At 41.0% G+C, this 20,334-nt stretch overlaps 1 protein-coding gene across 1 annotated transcript in view; it reads right to left on the bottom strand.

Moving 5' to 3' along the window:
• The window catches only part of GRIN2A (glutamate receptor, ionotropic, N-methyl D-aspartate 2A), a 438,973-nt gene that overhangs the window by 90,320 nt on the left and 328,319 nt on the right, over nt 1-20,334 (bottom strand). The window contains exon 5 of the mRNA XM_011984220.1: nt 483-688. Within this exon, the coding sequence (XP_011839610.1) occupies nt 483-688 (206 nt within the window). The remainder of the gene's footprint in view (nt 1-482; nt 689-20,334) is intronic.

The raw sequence follows: 20,334 nt of genomic DNA, 5'->3' as shown, positions 1-20,334 counted from the left end.
ACATAAATATGTTTTCTATATTAAAAATATAAAGATATTTTTTGAATATGTTTGTTCAAAAATAAATAAATGAATAAATTAAATTAAACTAGAAATACTGAAGGGGAGGATCGATTCAACATAAGGGTTAAAAACGTGTCTGTGGAGTCAGTTGGACCACTGTTTGAGTCCTACCTCTTCCATTTCCTAGCTAGATGGCTTTGAACATGTTTCATAATCTTCCCATAAGTTGGTTTTATTATATTTACAACGGGCAAAACTACCCACCTCATATTGCTGGTGGAATTAAATGAATGCAAGTTTGGCACATCTCCAGGAATTTATCTAAGTCTTTTTAAAATTGATTATTGTATTATACCTACTATAATGGAGTGTATTTTCTATGACATTTTATGATTCAAGTACAGATATTGTTCCTATCGATGATCCAAGCTATTTCAAAGGGTTGGGCACATTCAGGCGACAGCATCCCTGCCACTCACTTGATTTTGACGAACTTCCGACACGGCACAGTGTTCCTCACACACGTCTCGGTCAGGGGGTCTATATCTTCCACGATGACGAACGGGGCCTCCTCCAGGGTGACGATGCTGAGATGGTTGTCATCCGGCTCACAGTCGGAGAAGGACTTGTACCTGGGCCACACGGCGTGCCTCAGGCTCAGCGTCTGGTTCTCCCACTTGCCCACCTGCAGCACAAACACAAAGACACAGCTGTACTTTCTTCCCCCGCTGATTTCTGGAGAGGCAAATCCTTCCCCGGCCGGAGACATCCATCCGTCTCAAGGGTCTTTCTGCCTCATACCTCAACATATGCATCTACTTCTGTGCTAAGACAAACGGGCATAAAGAGAAAACAGAATATGGGGCAGTTCTCCATTCCAGCTCCCCTCATCCCCAGAGGAATCAAACTGCATCTTGGGAGGTGGTGCCCAGGCACTGATACCTTTAGAGCCCCGCAGGTGGTTGTAACGTTCTGCCAGAGTTCAGGACCACGGACGGCAAGGAAACAGCACAGACTTTTAGAATCAGAGAGGTCTGGGTTTGATTCTCCAGCTGTACCACTTACTAGCTGTACAACTCTAGGCAAGCTCTTAATCCTAAGATCTTCTGTTTTCTCATCTGTATAACGAACACGACTCCCCCTACTTCTTCAGAATGCCATGGGAATTCAATAAGGCAATGCATGAAAGGCAAAAGCACAGTGCTTGGCACATCATAGGGACTCCATATTGTTTTTAAGTATAAAGAAAAGAAAGTGAAAAGGAGAAAGAAATAAAAAAGGTACTAAGATGAAGGGAAAGAGAAAAAGGGAGAGGAAGATGAAGCCGGAGAGTGAAAAGAAGAGGAGGAGGACTGAGAGAACACACGGGAGAGATGGAGCAGGTGGGGAAATTGAAAGCATCGTTTTGACCCTAGATACGGTTCTATTTAAGTTGCAAATTAAGGTGAACTTTTACTAATCCTGCACAGAGAGGAGACTGTTACTGCTTAGCGTACATCAAGACCTGTCAAAATAGAATCGATTGTATTCCCTCGGAGCAGCAGTCGGCATCTTAGTGCAATCAAACTGAAGGCTGTATATTTTGAACCTTAATTTCATTTGACAGCTTATTGGCACTATTCACATACACGCCGGGAGGAAGCTGCCCCCGCGCTGCTCTTTCTCCCTTCTCCTCCTGCTCCCACATGCGATTGCTTGACACCACAGGTCACCGCTTTATGTGTGATACCAGCCTGGAGGAAAACACCTCGTCTGAAAAGCTAAGTGCCAAATCCAGGCTTGTCTGTGTTGACATGACCCACTCACCTCTCCTCCTGTAACGTTTAAGTGTCACCAGAAATGAATCTCAAGCCCTTAAAGAGAATTCAAACATGCCGGACACCAGGAGAGGTGATAGGGTGGGAGGAGAGAAGAGAATCAGTGCTCTCTAAGATTACCTCATCATATGGGCTGGAAAATGTTTGCTGGCTGTGAAGAAGCATTTCCTGTGGCTAATTACAAAATTGTCCAGCATTGCTGATACATTTCTTTTTAAGATAGGATGGCAAGTACAGCAATTTGGTTAAACACATACACATTGTTCATTTATTCATGCTATGATATGTAACAGGCTGGGGAGAATGTTAAACCCATCAAATTCTTCATTCATGCGACATAGATTTATTGAAGACCTACTATGTCCCAGTGCCAGCCTGGGAATAATGATGGCTAAAACAGAATGGCTTTTGCCTTCTTGGAACTGTCAGTCAGTTGTATGACATAGATCAAAGCAAAAATACTAAAATATGCAAATAGACAAAGAAATATACAAGTTTTCCCTTTTGGAACATATTATACCAATCCCTTTTCTTTCCATTTGCCTTGGAAGTCTCAAACACAACCTTCAAGAGAAGTTGGAGAGTTCAGTGGGTAAGAGAATGGCTTTTGAAGTCGAACAGAACTAGGTGTAAATCCTGGCTTCATCCACTAGCTGAGTAGCCTTGGGAAAGTCATTCAACATCTCTGAGCTTTACTTTCTCCATTTGTAAAATGAAAAGAGCAACAGGGTATGACCTTAAGGACTGCAGTAAGGTTTGAATGAGCCAAAAAGTACCAAAAATATAGAGCACAGAACCTGACATGGCATGTAACACACATGGTGGCTATTATTTTACTATTGCTGTTGTCGTTAGCATTTAAGATACAGCTGAACTATCACCTTATCTGTAAAATCATTCCTGCTTCCCTAGTAATATAGAACTTTGCACATACCTCCACCATAGCATTTTAATATTATAATTTTAATGACATAACTTTTTAGCACTTCTGTATAGTCAGGAAATGTGCCAATATCACCACTTAGTTTAATTCCTACAAATTCTACATGGTAAGCATTATTATTCCAACTTCATACTTCAGGAAACTGAAATACAGAGAGGTTATGTGACTTGCACAAACTCACACAACAAGTAAGTGGTGGAACCAGAGTTATATCATGGGGCTTCTTTCTGAACCCAAAGGTGCTTTCTCACTATGTACATAGTGCTTCTGTGAATTGAGCTGCAGGAACCACATTATAGCTCCAACACTCTTCCTTCCTTGCAGACATGTTTCTTAAAGTCCCAAGATAATGTAAATTAAGGCAAAGGCTAGCAGAATCTTTGATGATGTCATTGACCACATCACAACCCCCACACCATGGGAGTCAGGCAAATGTTTCAGTCTAACGTTGGCTCAAGGAAAGTTGAAAAGGTTTATTAGCGCCGAGAGTGCAATAACTTCCTAAATCTTCTCCAAGTTCTACTCCCCATTCCTGACACATCCAAGTAAAGTATCCATCGGTCAGCCAAGGAGGTTGAAGGTGAGTGGTAGGTGGAGAGAACTCGATCAGGAGCTGAAACTGCTGTGTCAACGTTGCCTTAGATCCTAAGAGCTCTTATTTTCTTCTCTGATCTGATAGGCCCCTCAGCACCCCACTGCAAACACCAAAAATCTCAACTACTAAATTGTATATACCAGATAAAGGAGAACAGACATTCTTCACTTTCCCTGCCCATATTCCTATTTACAAGGGACTATAACTGAGTCCAGTGTTTGTAGACAGGTTTAGCAGAGTCATTCATTCCATAAATATGTGTTGAGTGGTTACTAGGTTCCAAGCACTGAGCTAGACACTGAGAATACTGTAACTTAAGTGATAAAATGTTTGCTTGCATGAAATTTTTGTGCTAATTGAGAAGACACATGAGTCAAATGATTACACAAAAACATATGTTCATACAAACTGGGAGGAAGAAATGAAACACGGGTCTAAGAAAGCATATAGGAGAAAAGATATCAGAGACGTCTTCCCTGAGGAGGTGACACTTAAGTTGAAATTGGAAATTCAGGATGAATTGGACCATGGCAGTTGTGGGAAGGAATTGTGGAGGAGCAGAGAAAGAAAGAGCACTTCAGATAGGTGGAGACCAGAAGATGCAAAGCCTTGTAGGCTCTATTAAGAAGTTGGGATTTATCGCTTCTCGGCCTTTTGGCTAAGATCAAGTGAAGAAGTTGGGATTTGCCATAAGGGTTTGCTATAGACTGAATGTTTGTGTTCCTCCAAAATTCATAGGTTGAAATCCTAACCCCTAATGTGGTGGTGTTAGGGGGAGGGGTCTTTGGGAGGTGATTAGGTCATGAAGGTGGACCCCTCATGAATGGTATTAGTGCTTTTATGAAAGGCCCCAGAGAGACCCATTGCCTTTTCCACCATGTGAGGATGCAACAAGACGACTGCTGTCTATGAACCAGGACGCAGCTCTCACCAGACACTAAATCTGCTGGCACCTTGATTTGGACTTCCCAGTCTCCAGAAGCATGAGAAACAAGTTTCTGTGGTTTATAAGCCACCCAGTCTATGGTATTCTGTTATAGCAACCCAAATGGACTAAGAGTCAATCTAGTTCAATGGTCAGAATGGAAAAAGATTTATAGAAGTTACCATGGATATATGTCCATATATAACCTGCCTGAAGGTGGAAGCTTCTTTGCCTACTCCAATTTTTTTTTATTATGGAAATGTTTAAATGTATACAAGAGTAGAATCATATAATGAATCTCCATATTCCCAATATCCAGCATCAATAATTAGTACTCAAGACCAATCTTGTTTCATTTATACTCCTACTCACTCCTTCCATATTACAGCAAAGAAACTCACATCATATAATTTATTCATAAATCCTTAATTTGATTTAAATATCTAAACCTCATTTGCTTCACAATGTTATACCTCAATAATCTACAACAATCTATGTGTTTATGTATATGTTTTACTTATGAGACTATGATTTCCCAGCCTAGTAGGAATTTTATATGCATAATGATTGGTTTCTATGTCCACAGCTTCTAACTCAGGGAATGCCACATGGAGGAACTTAATGGGTAGTTTTTGGTGGAGTGAATAAACATGCAGCCTGTATTTTTCAAATGTGTATGAGTCAGAAAATGTTAGAATGATTAATGTGTCCATATGTGCCTCAGCTTTGGAATCCTGTACCCTAGGCAAAATATGGAAGTATCAAGGACATGTATTCTCTCCCTTGCTCTTACTGCAACTTCAGCCCCCCAGACCTAGAGCCATTGAGGGCAGCTGTCTGAATAGCCTCTGAGTATTAAATGTCCCCAGAGAAAGCAAATATCATCATCCTAACACCATTTAAAAAGGGACTCCAGTCACTCTGATGTATTCAGGGAGAAAGTAAGAATCAATGGGTTAAATCCTGAAGACCTCAGTTTCAATTGTCATATTGTCTCTGCTTGTCTCCATTTCACAGTGGCATGGAGTATGTATGCTCCAAGTGCCTTTATTTAGAAGTTATATCCAAAATGGAAGAACCCTGTGCACTCTGAAGATGGCAGCCAACAATTTCTCTGCTCCCACCTTGGAACTGATGGTGACTCTTGCTATTCTCTAAACTAGACCTTTTTCCTGTTCCCAATCCCCTCCATAAAAGTGAACACCACAGTCAGCTGAGTCTGTAACTTTAGATCAGCAGTCCTCACCCACATAAGCTATTCTGAAGAGTGAGCCAGGGTTGCACATTTCCTCCAGCAGTGCTTCCAGGAGTAAGGTTTCAATCCATTTCCTCCAGCAGTGCTTCCAGGAGTAAGGTTTCAATGTATCAGAGCAAGTGAAATCATACAGTCATTGTCAATCACGTGCTCCTATTTTTGGAGCTTGGAGGGAAAATGAAGTTCCAGGACACCTTGCTAAACTTCTGGTTAGATTTATACACAACCAGGATAGGCAAGCACACTTGTGTGTGTGTGTGTGTGTGTGTTGTATACATGTACATGTATATGCACATATGGATCCCATTGACTTTTCAGGAATCAACTTCATTGCTACAGAACCCCTCTCTTCTCTCCTTTACATGGCAGAGGATAAGAGGGTTCAGAATAATTAATACCACAGGCTTAGAGATCAGACAGATGAACAGGTTCAAATCTGGTCATTGCTTTAGCCATGTGACCTTGAACAAGCCACATAATCCTTTTGAACCTCAGTTCACTCGATCACCAAATAAAAACAACACTTCCATTTCATATGCTGTTATGAGGCTTACTTGTAAGATAATGACAACAAACATCTCTGAAGCACAGTTCCTGGCACACAGGAAGTTCTCCATGCGTGGTACTATTATCATTAATTCAATATTTGTTAAACTTATCTTCAGGAAAATGAGCTTCCGTAGCAGAAGAACTAATTGACAAAAGGAGATCTGAGTTTCTTCTATGGCATTCCCTTGACTTTTGACCTCACTGATTGTGTCTCATTCTCCTCACTGTAACAGAAATGAGGGGAGTGGGTTTGAATTACATAATCTCTAAGGTCTTTCAGGTCTAGCACTCTATGTAAAACGCAAGGATAAGCTGCCCTCCCAAATCCTTCCTCATTTGAGATCAGGGTAATGAGTATATAATTAGAAGAGGGGCAAAGGTAACACTCCTCGCTTGATGTTTAATTCTGGATGGCAACCATATATTAGGGCAGTCTTGCACCCAGGGTGAAAGGACAGCAGAAAACAGCCAAATGGCAAGCTATCTCTACAAAAAAGTGGCAGGATGGTTCTGAGAACCAGTTAGAAGACTGAGAAAAGAGAAACATGGTCAACAGAGCCCTCTTGGACAGTAATTCTCCATGCTGCCAAACAAAAAACAAACAACAACAACAACAACAACAAAACAAAAACAAAAACCGGGGTACTAAAATCTGAGGCTTTTCTCAAAGCTGGCTCTTCCTCATTCTCTGAAGAAGGGCATGAGTTCAAATCCTGACTTGTCCATTCCTAGCTGGGGCACAGTGGACAATGACAAAAGTCCATTGTTAACATTGATTAGGGCTTTACTATGTGTTTCCAGGAGCAGTGCTAAGGGTCTTTCATTCATTATATGACTCAATCCTCCAGGCAACTGTATGATTGCATGATGAGGAAACTGGGACTTAAAAATATTATGTTTCTTGCTCAGGTCAGATCATAAGGGTCACAGTAAGAATTTAAACTCATTCAGTGAAAACCTCTAGAGCACTGCTTAATCACTACCTCTCTTTTTTGATATTTAGTTTCTTCATATTTTAAAGGTTACAACAAGGTCACAGAGTTGTTATAAAGATTACATGAGATGATAAAAATAAGTCTTTCTGTTTCTACTCTTCTGAAAGCTTTAATAATTTCTGTAATCCTAAAAGTAGACCCATGAATAACATGCTACTTTTATTATCTCCACTTCATAGATGAGGGAACTGAGGCCTCGGGTTTAAGCAATTGTCCAATTCATATAGTTTGAGAGTGGTAGAACCAGGATTTGAACCCAGGACTCATTTTTAAGTCAGTGAAAAAATGCAACTAGAATTTTCTGCTGAACAAAAAAAAGACTAACTTTACAATGCAGAAATGTGACAGATACCGTGATGTCACCCCAATGGTCAAAGCCAATATTGACAATGATAAATCATTCTAATAGTACACATCTTTAATATGATGTGGTGATAATAGCATGGTGGTCTACTTGTGTGGTCTTATAACCTCAGTGTAATTATAAGAAAACTATCAGAAAAATTCCAGTGTCGGGGTATTCTAGAAGATATCTGACCAGTACTCCTCCAAATTGTCAAAGTCTAAGAAAGCATACTAGACAAGAGGAGCCTAAGACAATATTACAGTTACATGTCATATAGGATCCTGGATCCACTATCAGGATGGAACAGAAAAAGAAGATTAGATGAAAACTAAGGAAATCTGAATAAAGCATGGGTTTTAGTTAACAGTAATATATGAATTGACTCATTGTGACAAACATACCATACTAATGTCAGGTGTTAATGATCAGAGAAACTAGGCATTAGGTATGTGAGAAGTCACTCGACTATCTTTGCAAGTTTTCCATAAATATAAAACTAGTCTAACCTAAAAAGTTTATTCAAAAACTGTTTTTGAATTCAAAAGGGAGAGTTTTTTAAAAACAGCAAATATGTTCTCAGACATAGAGTAGCAAATTTGCCAGGAGTTTAAGCTTTGGAGCCGGCTACTCTGGCTTCAAATCCCAGCTGTACTATGAGCTGTGCCACTTGGGCCAACTGCTTAATATCTATTTGCCTCAGTTTCATCATCTGAAAAGTGGGATGATATTAATAGCATAATTCACAGGATTGCTGAGAGAACTAAATTAGTGAATGTATGTAAAGTCCACAGAGAAATGCCCAACACTATGTGCTATGTATTGCTATTTTGTCATTGTTTAAATCAATGGAGAAACAATTTTAGAGTGGAATTTAGATTATTTCATGTTTTAACTTCATAAGAGCTGTTCTTGATACTAACTTTAGTTTACTTTAGACAGTTTTTACCACGTCAGTAGTTTTAGCCATAAATCACGCTTTTCTCCACATTTCCCCCAAGGGTTCCGCAATAGCCTTATGCTGTTTTGCCTATCTGTCATTCATTTATCAGATTTTTGGTTACAGCATATTGATTTTCCCTTGGAGAGATGCTGCCCCAATTTCACAAATAGGCACGTGTCCTTTATTTGGCAAATCAGTACACTGATTGGCTCAGGAATGTGAATGTGACCTAAGCTAAGCCAATGAGAGTTTTGCCTGGGACTTTTGCTGGAACTATTAGAACAGGGCAGTCATGACAGAACAACTTATCAGAAAATGAATACTGAGCTAAGAAATTGAGAGAAGATAGCGATAAAGTGGGGATGGCATTGCTTGAGTTCTTATAATAACAGTAAAAATTGACATTCACTAGGCACTTATTATGTATCAGGCACCATTCTTAGCGCTATCTTAATTCTAATAAACTCCCTATACAGAAGACGAAGTTAGGGACATACTTTTTTATCTCTATTATGAATTTTTTTGGTACTTAAAAACAGTTCTCAATTCAACAAAATAGGTTGTGTGGGACGAGAAAAAAAATCTTTACCTTTAAAATAAACTGAATTTTGGTGAAGTCTTTGAGTGTTTGCAGAAATATACTGACGTTGTGAAGACAAAAAATATTGACCTCTGATGGAGAAAAGTGATTTTGCTAAAAGAAATATAAAAAGGGTAGATTAACTTTGTAATGATTTTTTATTCTTACTAATAAAATTTAAATACAGTGCTTTTAGGAAGCTAATTGCTCTTCAGCTCCTAGAAAGAGTTTTTTTTAAAGGACAGTGATTACTTATCAAAATGTTCAGCCAATATGTTCTCAGAGCAGAGATAATTTCATCTCCAGAAATTGTATGTCTCAAGTTAATATACACCTCTGATGTCCGGATAAATTCAGAGGGATGTTGCTGAGGCTGCAAAAGGCTGGAAGAAATTAGGTTAATAGATGTGCGTGGCTCTTTCAAAGAGATCTGAGCGTTTGATCTTATTTGATCTATTTATGAAATGCTTACAAGAGACAATTAAAATAACCTCATCACACGTCTCCTGGTCTCTGAAGCCACTCCCTAAAAACAAATATCTAAACACCAAAATCATAGATCTACTCTGTGCTCAAGTCCCTCCATGTCTCATGCTGCCCAAAAAACCAAATCCAGACTGCCCTGTAAAGTAAAAACTCCTCTATAATAGAGGTCCAATCAACCTCACTATTCTCTTTTTCTCACTTTCTCTCTCATTCTCTCACACACACATCACAGTAAAACACACACACACCTGCCTTTGCACACACACTTATACCTACACATATTCACAATTAAACACGGAAAAATTCATAATAGAGATAAAAAGTATTTCCCTAACTTCCTCTTGTGTATAGGGAGTTTATTCGAATTAAAATAGCACTAAATATGGTGCATACATAAGTGTCTAATACATAAGTGTCCAGTGAATGTCAATTTTTACTATTATAAGAACTCAAGCAATACCATCACCACACCTACACATGTATGTATACATATTCCTATACATCTATACATAAACCTCTACATAAAAGCACACTTATATATAGGTACACTCATGCCTACCTACACTCACATTATAGACATATACACTCACACCCACATGCACAACTACAAATACATACCTAACACAAACACATACACTCAAACCTTTACATACACACACACACACACACACACACAGAGAATATGAAGCTACAATGATGCATACACTTTTCACAAAACACACCCTGAACGACACCCACTTTCCTGCCTATGCCTACACTATTTCTTCTGCCTGGAATTCTTCTCCTTATTATCTCCCCCTACTGAAATCCTACCCACTCTTTTCAGGCCTAGCTCAAATGCCAATACTCCCATGGAACCTAATTCTCCATCTGGAATTCATTTTCGCATTTTCTTTGCCTTTAGAACACACTTTCCCCTCACTTGTGTATTCATAAGCCCACATGCCTTCAGTGCTTTCCATTGTGCAGGGCACTCCTGGAAGCCCTGGGGCTACAGTGGTGAACAGTCCTCAGAGAGGACTATCCTATCCCTAGAGTTTCCAGTCTGGGTGGAGAGATGTCAAAGCTCAATAGCAATGAAGTGAGAAAAATGCTATGCCGGCAGCAAGCACAGGATGCTGTTGAAGAATACAGCTTCCTAATCTGGAAGGGAATCAAAAAATGCTTCTAACAGGAAGTGGCTTCCAAATATGAAACAGGCCAGGCGTGGTGGCTCGCGCCTGTAATCCCAGTACTTTGGGAAGCTGAGGTCAGCGGATCCCTTGAGGTCAGGAGTCCCATCTGCACTAAAAATACAAAAATTAGCCAGGTGTGGGTCTGTAATCCCAGCTACTCGGGAGGCTGGTGCATGAGAATCACTTGAACCCAGGAGGCAGAGGTTGCAGTGAGCCGAGATTGCGCCACTGCACTCCAGCCTGGGTGACAGAGCAAGAGTCTCTCAAAAAAAAAAAAAAAAACAAAGGGGACCAAGGGAGTTAGTGGGTTGCCTGTTATGGGGTTTTATCTTTATCCTATGGGCAAGTGACATATGTAAGGGATGCGGATGAGGATTTATCGAAGACCTATTGAAATCATTCCCTGAATTAGAAGTGGATTAAACACTTCTTCTCAATGTAGTGCACAGACAGTGCTTCTAGCTAGAAGATTCAGAAGGCAGAGTGACGAGCTGGGAGGTGGCTGCAGGAATCTGGATGACACAGATGACCACCACCATGGTGGTCAGGCTGGTGTGAACTCAAAGTGTAGAATCAACAGAACTGAGATGGGCTGTAGGGGTGGGGAATAAGGGCCCAGTTGGCCTTGAATTACGGTTCTGTAGAGTGTCAAGGCTGGCCAGTCTTCCTCAACCACGTGATCCATGTTCGATATAGTATAGTGCTCACCCATGATGCAGTTCAAGAAATATCCGCTGAAATGAATTCAATTCTGACTGTAGCATATCATCGATTTTTACTTAGAATTCAGAGCTTAAAAAGGGAAGTTGCCTGTTTACTCATCTTCTCTCCTTGGAGACAAGACAATAGGAATTGCAAAATTAAAAATCAGAGAGGAGATTTATTAAAACCAACAACAGAAGCAGAGTTCAGGCTCCCTGTGCTCTAGTCTGGCTGGGCCCAGTTAATTCATTGGGTGGTTTCAGAACCATGGGGAAACAGCCTTTAAAACAAACACTTCAAGCTTGCAAACCTTCGGAGTACATTTCACTCCAGAAAATAAGCCGTGATTTACTCCCAAGCTGGAGAAAACATGAGTAATTAAGTCTTCAGGAAGATGATGTTAAGGAGGAAAAAAAAGCAAACGTGAGACCAATTTCTCTCCACCTGAAATATAAAGTCTGCCAAAGGACATGAGATAAATGGCCGTGAAGGAAATTTAAAATGATTTACTGGCCATATTTAGCATAAGTAACAACATCGATTAGCATCACTTCCATGCCTCTGCATGCACATCTGACACACAAACAAACTGATCGCAGGTTAACATGTAAGTAATTTTGTGTCTTGGGTTGCTGCTTGAAACCAAAAGCAGATCTAAATGTAATTGATCCGGAAACAACAATAAAGATACGGGAGCCACTACCGTGGCTTGATATTAGGTTGACATATGCTGTATCTGGAGGACTTTGCAGTTGAGTTCAGTGATTTTTTTTAAACCAATACCTGATCTAAAGAGTATCCATGAAAACTAGTCTGCTGAAATCAACCATCACTTTGGGACCCAATTTTTCCCTGTGTGGTATGCACAAACAAGTTTCTATGAAGAAATTGCTAAAGAGCAGGTGTGGGTCAAACCTGCTCTGTCTTCACTGCCACGAGTCTTGGATGGCTACCGGCAGAGTAAAACCAAGAACTGCTTTTCAGATATTGAGGTAAAGTGCCTGTTTCCTCTGAATGCACTGTTTTAAATGCAACGATTGGAGGTGGTGGGATTATGAAGCTTTGGCATGAATAAGAACCTTTCCTGGAAGCTGATTGAGAATGCAGACTCCCAGATCTCTGAAGTGTTGGAATCAGTAGATCTGGGATAAGGTGTGGGATACTGACTTTTCAACCAGCGTTCTAGGTCATTCTGCTCTGAGTGGTCTAAGGACCCCATTTTAAGGAGCACCACGAGAAGACCTAGGACTAACAAACGGGATTAAATACAGCCTAAGAACAAGATAGAGATCTGTCTTCTTGGGTTACTTATGTAACCAGTGGCAATTGCCAGCAGATCTAAATGAGTTTAATCAGCTATTAGAGCCTTAATTAAATTCCTCTCAGTTGAAATTTCAGAATTGCTAATTGTTACACAGCTCACATTGGAGCAGTAGATTTTTTTTCCTCCCATAACTGCTCTCAAGATAATCTAGTATCTTTATGGATAACAGCATCAACTGTCTTAGAACCCAGAACTGATCTGGTAATTCATAGAAACGTGTTTTGATTGTTATTTCCATGAACAACCCGCATCTCTGCTTCCATTCTCCTCTTGAGACTCAGCCAACAAGGGAAGAGCTGAATGCTTGTTCAACCTCAAATTTAAAAGCGGAAAAATCTTTGGAACAAAGAGCCATCATTTGCTTCAGGAGTTCATGTATAATCTTCAGTCCTCCAGAGTTCCTTTGTTGCCAGATCCCTGGGGATAGATAGGAGTCCTATTTCTTTGGATTACTTTTAATTCTTTGTGTGCTCTTAAAAGTGATGGGTTCTTGTAATTAGCTAAAAAGTTAATAGTGTTTTCTCTCTCTCTTTTGGTTCTACCTTGGAGTAATATAATGCCAGAGACTTGAAAAATCAGCAAAAATAAAAAAGGAGCTCTTTCATAATCATGGATTAATTTTTTGAACTTGCTCTTGGGAGTCCTTCATTGTGCAAGTTCCGTATCAGTCTGTCTTCCATAGGCTGCAATGATAATTATTAAATCATTAACAAGTATAATTGTTGGCATTTATTGAGGTACTGTGATCACCCCAATGGGCATTTTCTATTTTACCCTCATAATCCTCTGATAAAAATGCCATTATTAGCCTCGTTTTATAAATTGGGAAACAGGGAAGGTAAGTGACTTGCCCAAGATCAAACAGCGAGTGAGAAGACCTGGAATCTGAGCTTGGACTTCAGGGCAAGAGCTGTTACCACTGCCTGATATTTCCAAGGCTGCCATTCTATTTGCTTTGGGAAATATTAAAGCAAACACGAACAGTTTGCTTTCCTGAGGGAATGTTTCATGGATCAGTTGGGAAGAGAGCATTAATAATTCGCACCATGCAGCAGGGTGATGTCCTGAGAGCTGGAGAAGCCGGGTTCTGGCCCCAATACACACAATCTTCCACTTTGGGAAGGGGCAACATTTTCTTTCCACACGGAGCACAGGAGGTGGGGAGAAAGCAGCCAGAGGTGGTCTTGCAGTTTGCTTTTATGCATGACAGTTTTACTTCCTCCGTTTGCCCATGAATTGACTCTTCTGAGGACCTTGAATTCCACCACAGAAATGCCTCTAACAGCAGAGTTGCAGTGAGCCCTACTATGCAGGCTTGATGCTGAATTTCACCGCTACTAACACGGACATCCAAAAAGCAATTAGAATAGCACATCAGGGAGAGAAAATCAACTGGTCAAATGTGAACCATGTGACAATTAGGTACTCTGGGGGTTTCAACCAAGAGGAATGTCATTAAGGCTCTAGCAGCTGATTGGACTTCTTCCTTGCCTCTGTGGTCATCTCCATCCATTACATAAGGGGCCTTAGAAGAGAGGATTTCATCTTCCTTCTGTATCATGTTATATTTGAGATATTGTTGGCCAAGACAACACAATTCTGTTTCTATATCTGCATCTGTTATTATCAAAACCCAAACATAAACTTGGTTGGACTTCTTAAGAGGATGTTTCTTGGAGGAGAAAACTAGAATGCATATAGGTCTGCAAAAAAAGTTTAGGAGGAGATGTGAAGGCAACTGGGACAATCACAGAAACAGGAATTGGGACTGGGGAAGGTTAAACACATAACATTGCATGAGAACTTGACCTAAGGCCAGTCTTTTATTACAATAACAGTGATAACTATTATTATTTTTTAACACCTGCATAAAGACAATTTAGAAATATGATAAAGGTTTTTGTTTGACCTTCTAATGTACTTTTTCTGGGTAAATTTCAAAGATCAGCATAGCATCCAATTGTAAAATAAATGAAATGCCATTTGCAATCTGGCAGAGTAAATAGCTCTTTTGGGGACTATTTACCTGAATGATATTAAGCAGCTCTTGTTCCCTCAGCAAACTTGCCAATAAGAGTTAGAAAGTGGCCAAGAGAGGTAGACTCTGATCCTGGGCTGACAGCTGAGAGAGCCTTTCATTTATTGGGATAATCAATTCATTCTTACCAGCCTGAAAATTATGACTGAACACGACTATAGATACAACTTCTCTTACTCTATGGCAAGCTTTTTTTTTAAATGAAAACCTTGAAAAGTGGCAAAATTTGGGGCTGAGTGTGTAATAGTTTATAAAAGGAGATAAGTTCCAGGTAATTAAACTGCAGGCTAAGGAAGCATGAGGCTTCAATGCATCAAACCTGACTTGAAGGATCTAAAAAGTCAAAAGCTGATGGATTTCCTCACTCAGCATTATGTAAAAAGCCAATTCCATTTGGATCTCAGCCCTGAACATTCAAAGTTAACCTCATTGACTGTGTCTGCAGAGGTTTTGCAATAAGGTTACAGACTCTGGAGGTATCAATCAGTGAACAGCATTTCATCCCCCATGCCTATGAAAAGTTATTGGGTTGTGAGAGTTGAAATGTCTGGAACTTGGTGGCAGGTCTCTGATGGACATTTGTTCTTCTGTATCTGGGGCAAAATAATAAATTTAAGTTTTTGAGATGGACATTTTCCTTCTTCCAAATGAAAGGGGTTGGTGCCTAAGAACCTGCTAGTTATTACAAGGATGCTAACCAAAGCCCTTGTGGATGGGTGAAATCCATCGTTATGATGAAATGCACACTGATGAGAATTTCAGTTTCCCTTAGATGAGATGGTATTTTGACAATCATTTTTCTTTGCTCATCTCTGGCCCAAAACTACATTGCTCCAGGCTTGTCTGGGATCTAAAGTATTCCAACAAGAGGATCATTTGAAATACTAAAGCCAACAGAAGATTTAATAGTGAGAAAACAGTAATAAGCTTAATGACAGCTTTGCCCAGTTAAAAACGTGATTATTCTAAGGCAGTGGGGGAAGAGGAGGTTTCCCTTGGGATGGGACAGATAAGACTTGCTATTTTTGAAAACTAAGCCTAAGCGACCCACCACTGTCAATCCAATTTCGCCCAAACCAATTATCCCCATCTCAGACAGTAATCAACAATTTGAGAGCCCTATGGAGCCACTGGGAGAAATGAGAATCATGGTGACCAATCAGGCAGCCTCTCAGCATTGCTTTTCCCACTGAATTATTAATATACTGCCAAACACAGCAGTTTAAAAGAACCATGCATTTGGAGTTGGAAGACCCAAGTTCAAGTTCAGCTCTGATACTTATGAGCTATGTCACATCAAAACCTTTCGAGCTCACACAAATTGTAGCCAAAAGCAGAATCTCAAGATTCCTGATTTCTCCAAGTGTTACAACCAATAAACAGCACTATTCTGTAGGTTTTCAGTTCCTTAGAGTTGGATCACATGCATTCATCTGGTTCATTCATTCATGGAGTGCCTACTATGTGCCATAAACTGTTCTCACACTGGTGACACAGCAGTGAATAGACTCTAAACCTGGGGTCAGCATACCACAGCCCAAGGGCAAGCTGTTTCTGCACAGCCCACCAGCTAAGAATGGGTTTTCCATTTTTAAATTGTTGAAAAAAAATGAAAAGAGTAATATTTGGTGACACAATTATAAAATTACATAAGATTTGAATGTGAGTATCCATAAATAAAGTTTGATTGGAACACAGCCATGCTTATTTCTGTATATAGCCTCAACACTTGCCTTTGCACTAAAAAAGGAGAGTTGAGTGCTTGCCATAGAAAGAGTATGGCCCACAAAGCCTAAAATATTTACTAGCCAGCGCTTTATATAAAGAGTTAGCGGTTATGCCAATCCCTGCTCTAAGTCCTTATCTGTAAAGGATCCACTCACCAGTGAGGAAGATAAAATACAATGCCCCCTGAATTAATTGTACAAGAAAACAGAAAATGCTAAGAGCCAAAGGGTGAAAGGTGCAAGAAATGCAGAGGGCTTCAGATGTGAGAGGCAGATCTGACGAGGGAAGGAAGAAATCATGAAGCAGTGCAATGGAGGGGAGTTCTGCAGTTTGCAAAGGACCTGAAAAGTCAGAGTGGAAAGAATGGATGTGTAGGATCAGAGAACAGCACATGCAAAAGCTTAGAAGCTGAGTTTAAGTGACGTGTTTGTGAACTAGGAAGTTGTCCAAACAGGAAGAAACACAAATATATAAAGGAGAAGAGAGGGAAAGAGGAATAAAGGGATACCGTGGGACAAGATTGAAGAAGCCCTTGGATATTGGGCTACAATCCCTTTATGCACATTGGAATTTGGTTGCATTTAAGTTCAAATTGGAAATTGGCCTTGGGAATCCCTCTGACTCAACATCTAGGGATAATATTGATGATTTTATCCACATGTGGCTAGGACTTAGCACTCTTCACATATTTTGAAATTGTCCTATTTGCAAGTAATTGATGTCATGTCCTTCATAAACACATCCATACTGGTCAGAGCATTTGGATAAAACTGAAGGCCAGTCTTTTTGACCATCTCTCCACTGACTACCTCCAGTCCACTGTAGCCACCCATTCCTATGGGTGAAATCACTTAGAACTGCTTGACTCAAATGACTCTAAATACAGCTCTCATTCAGCTATTCTTATGTCTCCTCTCCAGCATCATCCCTGGTCTCTATCTTCTCTCAATTAGTCTATTCATTCATGCCTTCATTTCTTCCCCATTCCAACTTAGACCTCTTTATCCATAACATCAACAGATTTCTTGTCACACCCACAATTTTCCTGCCCCCACTCTATCTTCCTATCACACCCACCTGGCACCACCATCCCCAACTCTGAGTTGATCCCACCACTTCCACACCTGTAAAGCAGCAAGTACAGGTGGAGAATATCATATAACCACATAGATTAATGTCATTTCAAATTTAAGGACTCCTTCTCTGGCTAAAAATCTTTCTCTTTTTCCTAATTGCATCTCTCCCATTCCCTAGAAACTATTTCAAACCTTCACACCTGCCCACAAGACTGCAAAGCTGCCAGCTCCAGCCCCACTCCCAGCTGATGAATCTGCCTCTTATTTCAGACTCTATGGACAACCCACATCACCCACAAACTCACCTGCCTCTGCACACGTCTTTCTTCTCCCCTTTCAGTAATAAAGGAGACATCTCTCCTCTAGGCTAACACGCATCCCAGCCCTTGGGCTGTAGACACATTCCCTTCTGCACTGTCCTTGCCTCTCAAACTGACCTAAGATCTCCAGTGGTTTTCACTAAATCCAATAGGTGCACTGCACATAAGCCCCTCCTCTGCATTTGACAATGGGACTACTCCCATCTTTCTTGAGTCTCTCTGCCCTAGACTGTCATGACACTACCATTACCCAACTGTTTCCCACCTCGTTGGCTGATTCATCTCTGCCAAAACGCAAGTTTCTCTTTCTCTGGACACATCTGACTTGTCTTTCCTCTCCCTCTTGCCCCCAGACATCCAGGTTCAGGCCTCTTCTGTTCCACAGTCTCCAGTTATTACCTCTTTTGATAGCCCTTGATCTGTTGCCTTTCCCCGCTTCTTCTCTACTGCCTCCAAGAAACCTCAAACTCAGTAGGCTTAGGGAAGAACTCAGCCTCTTATCTTCCATTATAAAAAATAGTTTATCGCCCCTCTGCCATATAGGAGTTCTTGAAATCCCAACCATGGAAATATCCCCTAATTCATCTCTCTTCTGCCACCCCCATATATATTAAATCAATCACCAAGCCTTGATAGTTCTAATATTTGAACATTTTTTACTTCTTTCCTAATTCACAGCCACCACCCTCATCCAGGCCTTCACCTCTCTCACTAATTTATGCCTCAGCGTTTTACCTGGCCTTCTTGCTTCTGGTAGATTGCTCTTCAGCCCATCTTCAAAGCAGCAGCCCAAACCACCACTTTACTTTTTATTTATTTTTTTGAGACAGGGTCTTATTCTGTCTCCCAGGCTGGAATGCAGTGGCACTATCTCAGTTCAACGCTACCTCCACCTCCCTGGTTCAAGCGATTCTTATGCCTCAGCCTCCCGAGTAGTTGGGATTACAGGTGCACACTACCACACCCGGCTAATTTTTGTATTTTTAGTAGAGATGGGGTTTTGCCATGTTAGCCACGCTGACCTCAAACACCTGACCTCAGGTGATCTGCCCGCCTCAACCTCCCAAAGTGGTGGGATTACGGGCATAAGCCACCGTGCCTAGCCCAAACCATCACTGTGTATCTCTGTGTATCTGGCCCTTCTACTCCCCAGCTTATGGCCTTTTAATGGTTCCCCACTGCAGCTGGAATCAAGTGAAAATGCCTGACCATGGTCTAAGTGACCTGGCCTCTTCCCCAGGCCTTCCTATCCCTCTGCAATCATGACAGCCTCATTTTGACAACCAACTCCTGGTTCCAGCCCTGCCCCACATCAATTCGTGAATCACACAGAACTAATGACAGGCTTCTGAGTACATCGAGCTTTTTTCTCAGTGCCAGGTTTCAACATGCTACTCACCCTGCCTAGAAAACCCCTTCCCACTCTCTGCCTGGCACTCTCCTATGTGTCCTTCAGAACTCAACACAGACGGCAGCTGTTCTGGGAAGCAGCCTCCAATCCCATAAAACTGGGCAGGTGGCCTCTCCTTTCCCTACCTCACCAGGTATTGTGAGACCCGCACACTCATCTGTCTGCGCTAGCGGACTCGTTGAGGGTGGGACTGTGTTCTGTTTGCCTTTGTGTCCCTTGCACCCAGCCCAGGGCTACTTACATAATGGATGCACAAATACCTATTAAACAAACAAGTTAGCCAGGAGTGGTGGCTCACATATGTAATCTCAGCACTTTGAAGGCGAGGCAGGAGGTTCAGTTGAGACCAGTTTGAGACCAGCCTGGGCAACATGGCAAAACTCTGTCTCTACTAAAAATACAAAAATTAGCTTAGTGTGGTGGTACATGCCTACAATCTCAGTTACTCGGGAGGCTGAGGCATGAGAATCGCTTGAACCCAGGAGGCAGAGGTTGCAATGAGCCCAGATTGCACCAATGCACTCCAGCCTGGGCAACAGAGCAAGACTCCGTCTCTAAATAAATAAATAAAACAGGCAAGTAAACACACAGAGGTACCAATATGACCACCATAACTATGATCTTCTTGCAGTCAATTATCAACTTTAATGATCTCTTCTGGTAATAGGCCCTGAAAATGATGTGGATTTTGAAGTCAGCCACATCTGGACCTGAATTCCCAGCTCTTCTGCTTACCAGCTATGTGAACTTGACTAACTTTACTTCTTGGACACCAGTTTCCTCATATGTAATGTGGGCATAATAGGAGTAATCACATGATATTATTCTTATGGAAATAAATAAAGTAGAAACTGCAAGGCACTTGTTGAACTATCTGTCACATAGTCCCTACTCAACCAGGATTAAGTGTTTTATTATATACAGGAATCTTAGAAGGATGACATTAACTCATGTTTGTGAACCAGCAGTCAGATGTCTGGCCCACCAAAGGTATTTAGTCAAGGTTCCTTCTCACCTACGATGTGCATGTTCTTGTAAGTTGAGTGGAGGACACTGGCACAACTCCAGAACAGGCAACAGCAAGGCATTGCTTTTACCAAAATTCCAGGCCCAGGGCTTGTATGCC

The sequence above is a fragment of the Mandrillus leucophaeus genome, unplaced genomic scaffold (assembly GCF_000951045.1).
Source record: "Mandrillus leucophaeus isolate KB7577 unplaced genomic scaffold, Mleu.le_1.0 Scaffold263, whole genome shotgun sequence".
Classification (NCBI taxonomy): Eukaryota; Metazoa; Chordata; class Mammalia; order Primates; family Cercopithecidae; genus Mandrillus; species Mandrillus leucophaeus.
This window is presented reverse-complemented; position numbering and strand designations above follow the sequence as displayed.